This window comes from Chamaea fasciata, unplaced genomic scaffold (assembly GCF_029207755.1).
Source record: "Chamaea fasciata isolate MVZ Bird 193981 ecotype frontalis unplaced genomic scaffold, bChaFas1.0.hap1 SCAF_24, whole genome shotgun sequence".
Taxonomy (NCBI): domain Eukaryota; kingdom Metazoa; phylum Chordata; class Aves; order Passeriformes; family Sylviidae; genus Chamaea; species Chamaea fasciata.
This window is the reverse complement of record NW_027094109.1, coordinates 426,838-435,919: the sequence shown is the minus strand read 5'-3', so window position 1 is coordinate 435,919 and position 9,082 is coordinate 426,838. Positions and strand designations below refer to the sequence as shown.

Below are 9,082 nucleotides of genomic sequence, written 5' to 3'. Positions count from 1 at the left end.
TGGAGCAGTCATATTCCATAGTCACTTAGGCCAGGAGTAAAATTTGGTTGTAAAGATAATCTGGTAGCAAAGAGCCCCCCAAAGGTGATGGGATGTGTGAGCTTATGCAGTTGCTGCTCCACAATTTCTGTTTCCTCAGCTGCTCAGGGGTATCATCTTATCATCTGCAAAGGGGCCAAGGTAAAGTTCAGGGTCAACAAACACTTTCGTTTCTTTTCCATCCTCTGCCTTTACAAGGCTTTCCAGAGATGGGGAGGAGACCTTGGTCAGAGGTGGCTTTCTCTCAACAAGCATTTCTGTCAGGGGAATGCACGTGACGGAGGAGCTGACTTAGCCACCCATCAGGTGGGTTTTCCTTCTATGTGCATGTGTGGGATGTTTTACACTCTCCCTGGCTTAAAAAAAAATCTTCCTGAGCAATGCCCTTTTCTCTGGCATGGAGTAGATATTAGAAACTGACTTTATTTATGTGAGGCAGATGCTGAGATCTTTTACTCAAAGAGATTTTTATGCACTGAGACCTTTCATGCTTAGAGGACAAAGCCTCTGGATTCCCTGGAGCAAAGCACTGGCCCAAATTGTGCCTTCCTCTTTCTAGCCACACAATTGATTTTTCTATACTGGATCAAGTATCAAGCCCAATATCATGCTGAAAAAGGCATACATTTGAGATCAGTATGTCAGTGCTTAGCAGGATTGATTATGTCTGTACAGATCTGTTTTTAAGGTGGTTGCATTTCACTGGAAAAAGGACTTTTCTAGTGAAATGCACTTTTCTTTGGCACTTTAGTTCATCCTGCCCATTCTGACAAAATAGGGTTTTTTAAATTCTTGTGGAAACTGGTGATCTGAAAACCCAACAGACAGAACTCTTCTCTTTCAGCAAACAGTCCCAATGTTCTCAGCAATGTACAAATGCAGCCACAAGTGATCACAACCAGCTGACTTGACTCTGCCCTAAGCAGAGCCACTTGGGTATTATCTAAATCACAAATTTAGTAATGCAGCAGCAACTTAATTCCTCTTGCCTTAATCACTGTCTCTCATGGTAATGTTTGTGCTGGGACTAAACAAGTCAACTCAAAGGTGCTTAATCATTTTCCCAAGGTGCACCACACCTGTGGGGCCCTGGCACTGCACACAAAAGACCTGGTAACACAAATTGACTCTAAATTAAAACTAGCTGTCTCCAGAAACCCCAGTTTAGAGAGTCTGCTGCCATATCTCTCCTGACTGAACACAACTGCCCTCCTGGACAATCTGTTTCCTGCTCTCTGGTCTGGGCTGACCTACCTGCTTTTCCTTAGAAATTACTCGTTACTGACTGACCGGCTCACAGCAGTGCTATTTTCCCCCTCAATTCTGATTGAAAAAAATACTTTAGTCAGTGAAATGGAGGATCGTGTCCCTTGGATTAATACCCTCTTGGAAAAGGGCAGAAATCCTGGTCCCTGTCTGCCCGGTTGCCATTTGTGGTGTGCAGGTGCCGACCTGGCACACACAGACTGTCAAATCTCCTGCCCTCCAAACCTTCCCGAATGTGCCTTTCACTTCCCAGCCTCCCATCCAGTCCCATCTCTCAACCATGAGAGAAACCTCAGGGAGAAGCACTTATCAGCAAGGCTGTCCTACACGGGAAGGGTCCTGGGGCTCTAACAGCTGCTCGGGGTTTGAGTCCCCTTGGCAGATGTTCGCTATTCCAGCCACTTCATTAATTTTGGAAACAAAACCCCTGATTATTCCTGACCAAAGCACTCTCTTTTTGATTGACAGCCAGTGTGTGTTTCATACAACATAACCCAATGTATTGCTCTGGCCACTGACTTTTAAAACACCATTAATACAAAGAAATAAAGTTTCTAGAGGTGTGTCAGTGTGGGCTAATCCCACCTGCCAGTTCATCTGCTTGGGCTCAGGTGAGAGCATTACATTTCTAGAGTATGGATAGAGGTGCCAGCCACACACGTCTGGATATTCAGCCCTTCGGATGTGAGAAACATACATTTAAAGACGTGCAGAGTCTCTTGTCCCGCCGTCACTTGTGTGTGAGCTCGGCGAGCCCGCGGCTTGCTTCCCCTCTTGATTTCTGGGCTGGATCTAGTCAAGCTCCTGAAATACTCTTCAGGAAACATTCCTCTGCTGTGTTGTGTCAGGTTTTGCAAAGGCAGGAAACGCAGGATAAATTTGAATTGGGGGCAGGGGGACTGCAGCTCCTGGCTGAACCCCGAGGAAACACAGAGCAGTAAAATGCCATTTGCTGCTGCTTTGGGGTTTAAATCAGTGGTTTGCTCCCTGTTGCTTCCGAAATATCTTTGCAATAATTATCAGCAAGTACTAATTGCTGAAGTTAATGTTGCTGGTAATTACTTTGTTTCCTAAAAAAAAAGAAAATAAGTGTCTGAAAAAGATGAAGAAAATGTGCTCCTGAAATGGATTATGTCTGAATGAAGGGGTGAGTACTCATAAAACTATATTCATAACAAAGTCAGCTCATCTGCTTAAATATCCATAGTTTGTTTAGAAATTAAAGCAGCAGTCTAAGTAATTTTAAGAGTTATAACATCATGGAGGAGAGAAGTTCTTGAGCTCCTTAGTTGTTATCATTCTAGTTAAATTCCTCATCGTAAGATTGCTTTAGTTTCTCAAAATAAAAAGAAATAAACCCATTTCCAACTAATTTATTTTTAATTATAATGTCATCCCAACCGTTTAAAATGACCCAAATACTTTGCTTTACATTTGTTTTAATATGATTTGCTGTGCTATGTTTTTAAATAAATGAAATGAGGTTTTAAGGAAAAAAAGTTCAATGGATATAGTGAAAGTCTGATATATTCTTGCATCTGCCTTCCAGTTTTGACAGTGTGTGGACAATGCAAATGTCTTATTTTGAGTCTCTATAAATGAGCAACTGTATCACTGAAGTTAAATAAAACTTTGCATTGAAAAAAGAAGTAGTGCTTTTACAAAAGAGGTTAAAGATAGTTTACAGTGTTTTGAAGGCTTTTTAAAAATACAGTTGAAAAAATAAAAGTTGTTCAAATTGTTGATGAGAGTTTGAAATGGTTGTTGCCTTTCACAAACACGGATTGAGTTTTCTGTTGCTAAAATAAGAGTTTGCTGCCATTTGGATTGCCAAAGCATGAGAATCGAAGGATGGCTGATAACTTTTCGCAGATTATATTTAAATCCTTGTGTGAAACCTGCAAATAATTTTTTGGGGGGATGGTAAATCTCCATAATGTGCCTCTCTTTACCCATTTAAAGTTAGTGAGCTGCTGTGGGTTCTAGAAAACCTGCAGCAACCAGTTAATCCAGAGGATTCCCCCTGATACACCTTTCCCTGAGTAGGGTGTCCTGATTATTCCTGTCGGAGGCCACGGAGATGAAAAATAAAACTCTGCCCACAGCCTGTAAGAAAACTTCCAGTGAGGAAGCCTCACCACCCAGCAGAAGGGGCTGAGAGCTCAGTTTCGCAAAAATCCAGCTGAACTAAGCAGGGATCCATCAGAAAATAATCTCAGACTTGGGGTCCAAGCAATTCCGCTCCAGAGAAAAATAACTTCTGCACAGTGCTCCTGCAAGGCACCTATAAAGCGGAAATTTTTCCCCTCTGCCACTCTCCAGCACTTTGCGGCTCGGGAATAGGTTTGGTGCCGGTCGGGGAAAGCTGTTGGGGCTAGGGATGCGGCACTCTGCACCAGCAGGCAGCATTTTAACTTTTTTAGATAATTACAATCTGGGGGAAAGAAAGAGAGAGAGAAAGAGAGAGAAAGAGAGAGAGAAAGAGAGAGAGAAAGAGAGAGAGAAAGAGAGAGAGAAAGAGAGAGAAAGAGAGAGAAAGAGAGAAAGAGAGAGAAAGAGAGAGAAAGAGAGAAAGAGAGAGAAAAAGAAAAGAAAAGAAAAGAAAAGAAAAGAAAAGAAAAGAAAAGAAAAGAAAAGAAAAGAAAAGAAAAGAAAAGAAAAGAAAAGAGAAAAGAAAAGAGAAAAGAAAAGAAAAGAGCCTCACACCCCGATATCTTAAAATAGCGAGCAGGGAGGGGAGAGGAGCGGCGGATCCTCCCAGCCCGACGCAGGGTAACAATGCTGCTGGCGGGGAGCAGCGGGCGCCCTGATTGACAGCCCGAGCCTCCTAAAAAGGCCGCGGAGCGATGGGAGAGATGCTTATCGGCGGCTTTATATAGCGGGGAGCCGGCGCGGCGCAGCGCGGCCGAAGCGGTGGGGACGGCGCGGACAGAGCGGGCACAGGCTCGGCCGGCCGGGCGCCCATGCGAGCCGGGCGCGGCTCTGGCCGCCCCGCAGGGGTCCCGCCATGCACGGCCAGCCCCAGCCCCAGCCCGGCCCGCAGCCCCCGGCGCGGCTGCCCGCGCCCGGCCGGCCCAAGGCAGGCAGGAGGCGCTACAAGACCTTCATGATCGACGAGATCCTCTCCAAGGAGACCTGCGACTACTTCGAGAAACTTTCCCTGTACTCGGTCTGCCCGTCGCTCCTGGTCCGGCCCAAGCCGCTGCACTCCTGCGCCGGTAAGCGTAACCCCGGCGGCGGCCGCGGCGAGGATGCGGCGGGAGCGGGGTCGGGGGTCTCGGGCGAGCGGGTCCTGCATCTCCCACCGCATCCCCCCCCAAACCCTGCCTGAACGAAGCCTGGCTTTCGCGCTCCAGCCCCGCTCCCTGGGTTTGTCAGTGCAGGGATCGTTGTTAGTTACTATCAGTTAGTATCGGTTTTTAGTTACTACAAGTGTGTAGTGGTGGGGTTCAGCCTAATTGTCGTCGGGGTGCGCATTGTAGCCAATATATAACCAGTGCTAATGATAATGAGTTGAGGAGCTCTACAGGAGTCCGGATCCTGCAGAAATCGTCCTTAATCTTATGCTCATTAAAACCTCCGCTGTTTTTTCCATGTCTGAGTACGAAGAAATAGAAATATTGTGAAAAGGAGAAAAAAAATCTATAGAAGCACAGGTTTTCTGCCCTAAATTCTCTTTTTCTTTGAAATAATATCGGTTATTTCTAACAGCAAAGATGGGAAAATACTTGTAAGGACTTTGCAGACGCCGCAAATAAATACACGCAAGCGGCTCTGCCCGGAACAGGCAACGCGATGAGCAATCAGGTCTTGACCATGGGCGTTATAAAATTTCACAAGCGGACTCGTCTAATGTGGGCATTTAAAAATCCACATTAAAAGTAAAAATAGTATTCGTAGAATACGTTCCAGATTTTAAAAGATATATTTTTAAATCTCTTTTTCTGGTGAAGCAGGCAGTTTTCCAGATTTCTGTTCTTCCCATAAGGCCATTCTTCAAGTGGTGGCACATAATGTGTCAAGAGAAATGAGACGATGAAATTGCAACTTAAAAATGCATTCTTCAAAAAAATCTTATCTATTGAAAAATATTTGTAAAGGACTAATTACCAATAAAAATAATACCTATTTCAAGGTAATGGAATTCTAGTTTTCCTATTTCTCTTTGCTGGAAAAACTTCATTTTGCCCCTGTATTAGGTTGTGTTTAAAACCTCAAGGCCTGTACTTTGGCTTAGGTTTACTGGTTTAGTTTGTGGTTTTTTATTGCTGAATTTACATAAGAAAGATCTCTTCAGCTCTTGGCAGAGCTGTGCTGATAGAAAACTTGCTGTTAGGGTACCCCAGGGGTTTGACAAGTAGAGTAAATCCTTGCTCCAACCATAAATCTTCCTTCAACCTCAATATTTATTTTGTAAATACTAGTTATTAAAGATCCAGGAGGGATTCAGAGGCTGGCTCAGAATTAAGACCCATGATGACCAGCTTTTGGGAAGAAGTTCCATGAACATTGTGATCCTCCATCAGTATTTATTTCTTTCAACTGATTTGTGTGTGATGTCCCTCACCTTGTAATTGCTGACATATTTTATGTAAGAACTAGTTGTTAATCAAGATATTGCTGACAACTGTATTTTTGAGAGCTGATCCCTCGCTACTGTGTAGTGAAATTAGTGCTTGGCCAAAATGTCCTGAACGTCCTGAAGGGGTTTGGTGCGTGGCAGCAATGCACGGAGCGCCTATTCTGTCTGCAGACCTCAATCCACCAGGACAAGGAAAGAGGCTTTTCTCTCTTTCTGTACAAGAAGAGGAAGAATTAGAAAAGAAAGTCCCTTTAGCACCCAAAAGGAGTATTAACCTGGATATTATCAGTGTCCAGAAGCATGTACAACTAGTTCGGCATAAAAAAATACGGTCTGAATTTCACCTAATAGATCGTCGGGATTTTGGATCGGTGAGGTGCTTCCTAGCAACTATTTTGACTCTTGCCACCTATCATGGAAATGAGAGAAATTTTTGAAATCCATAGTTCTGGGTCAAGTATAGCAAGCATTGTGTCTGCAAGAGTGATGTATATTCAGTAAATAATAACTAATAATCCTTGTATGATTCAGCAGTGGATTGAGAGTGATGCTAGTGAATCTCTTGAGGTTACTCTTCAATTAAAGCCTTATTTGTCTTTGTGCCTGGGATCTTTAATGAATTTGCCCTCAAGTTTGTGTTTCTAGCCCAAGCTCTGGCCTGTCCCTGTGTCAGGCTGGGTTGTGAATACCTGCTCCTAATGGACTAAGCTGTATGGAATTGCAGCACTTGTGAAATGAAGTACAGAGAGGTATTTGCTTGTGGAATTAAAATCATAAGGAAACTGCTACTAAAGTCCACACTTCCAAACTGTCAGATTCTAATGTGTATAGGCACAATTCGAGTCTTATGTGTATTAGGCAATGGAAATTTTTTTTAATGAAAGGAAACTATTGGCTAAGAAGTGTACAGTACCACAAAAGATATCTAAATGTGAAAGAATTTGAAAATTACCCAATATAAATCTGTAACTAAACTAAAATAAAATAAAAACCAAACCCACAAAGAGACCCACACAGAGTGAAAATAAACTAAAAACCCCCAAACTACTTGGGGGCTAAAGGTTGCAGAAATATAGCACTATAGAAATACTGTATGGCATTTAACTTACTGCCTGAGTTTCCTTTGACTCCGGAGTTAATCAGGAAGAGAGTGAGCACTTAGTGAGCACTCTTCATGATCCAAGAAAATGAATCTTAACCTAAACCACAGAGATTTGTTACTGTACCGTCATAGCTGGGACTTGGGAGTGTTTGAAACAGTGATGAGTAATGAGTTACTCCAGCTGAACACCTCCTCAGTGACTTTTTCTCAAGGCAGGAGTCAGGGATTGTAGACGTTTTCATGGGCTGAAGAGTTAATGTTTCTTTCATCTTGGGTGAAGTCAGAGAAGGCTGATATGCCTTTATAATTTATTTGGAGCTGAAAGACATAAGATGTTGTATGTGTGCAGCCTGTGCGTTCAACAATATCCCTGGTTAAGTGAAGAGAGATCGGAAAACTTCGCTAACCCAATAGAAAAGAGTTTTTCTTTTGGCTGTGATGAATTGCTGAATATTCAGCAGAGTGCATCTGAATTGGAACAAAAAAGATTTGTCAAGTAGAGGCAGAAGGATGTGGAATAAGCATTTTCTGGTGCATCTTGAGGTCCAAGATTGACATTTTAATTGTGAGGAGCGTTTGTGAGGTCTAATGCAAAGCTCACCAATGTCACCGGGGAGATTCTCATTGAAAAATTGAAGAGAGCTTGGAATAAGCCCCAACCCAATTTCTTTTTCTTTCTTTTTTTTTTTTTTTTTTTTTTTTTGGGAAAGAAAACTACAATTCCCTCTGAAAATGCTCCATCATTTGTTTATAGTTTGGTATATGAACATGTACTGCGGTGTTTATTGAGCCAAAAGAACAAGGCTGAACCAATATGAAATCTGTAACAAAAATGCGAGTCTGGATTCAGAGTCATTATGATTAAAATTTTAAAGACTAGAAATATTTTCAGATGGTGATTAATGCCACTTTGATTTATGACTTTTTGGGCTGTGATGGCTGAGTGAAAATACTATTTATCTTGTTTCATGATACTTATATTTTTATTGGCTTTTCATATTATGTCACAACTAATTAATTTGTTTAAGTTACGATGCATTGTTCATATACTTGCTTTGTTACAGTGATTGCTGATGGTTGCTTTTTAACTGCAGAGTCCTATAGGAATCACTTTTATATAATTTTTCAATTAAAAATATTTGAAGGCAAGCCTTTAAAGCCTACTCCAATTCTAGTTTGTTTCCTCTATTTTTTATTATCTTGGCTTAGCGATAGATTTAAAATCCAGTTACCTTATTGGCAGTTTTGGGCATGATAAAAAAATCAAAGGACACTGTCAATGTGCAGTGTTACAAGGTCAAATTAGTAAAGCTCCTTATTTATCAAAGGAACTAAAATAGTTTGAAAATGAAAACTAGGCTGGGGTGTGGAGGGGAGTTGTGTGTGATCCCTGGTCTTAGTGGAATTTGTGACATTGTGTGTTAGTAATCAGTAATACTGGTCTTGGATGGCCTTTTTAAACTCTTGATATGAATTGAGATGGCTGGATTAAAAATAATCACATTGCCTTCAATTGCAGAGTTCAGTTATTTCAGCAAAGTTGGCAATGCAAATTGTTAATTGTCTGCGCCGTGTATTCATTTGTACCAGGCCCTATTCCAGAGCTCATAAAAAAACCCCGTCAAATTTGAATGTATCCTAGTGGTTTATAATTTAAATCATAATGAGCAGCAGAGTAATTTATGTCTATGGCAAAGTTTCTTACTAGTCCATATTTCAGGTAGGGCCGTGATGATTTCTCTTTAATTGCTATACCAGATTAACACCTTGGAAGGCAAACATATACCTTGCATCAGTGTGGCTTGGCTTATTTTCTGAGAGAATCGTCTGCTAAGATATAAAATGTTTACCCATGTTTTAGGGGAGTTGTGCTGAAGAGAGTTCTACTGCTCTATGTATATTTAAAAGCACCACAACTTTGGGAAGTGAATACAATCTTAAGTTTCTTCACTTTTTTTTGCTTTTTTGAAAACTTACTATTCTGCTTGCTGGTCTGTGCAAAAAGTTTCCTTTAAAGAACATTAATAATTGTTATTATTTGCTCTCTTCAAAATATTATTGGGATTTTTAGTTTGGTGATTGGATTTTTTGGT

The 9,082-nt window shown here is 41.6% G+C and overlaps 1 protein-coding gene across 1 annotated transcript in view; it reads left to right on the top strand.

Annotated features, from left to right (window-relative positions):
* The first annotated feature begins 4,025 nt into the window (after positions 1-4,025).
* Positions 4,026-9,082, top strand: part of BARX2 (BARX homeobox 2) — a 32,702-nt gene continuing 27,645 nt past the window's right edge. Inside the window, exon 1 of the mRNA XM_066203550.1 lies at positions 4,026-4,523. Coding sequence (XP_066059647.1) covers positions 4,313-4,523 — 211 coding nt within the window. The 5' untranslated portion in view covers positions 4,026-4,312. The remainder of the gene's footprint in view (positions 4,524-9,082) is intronic.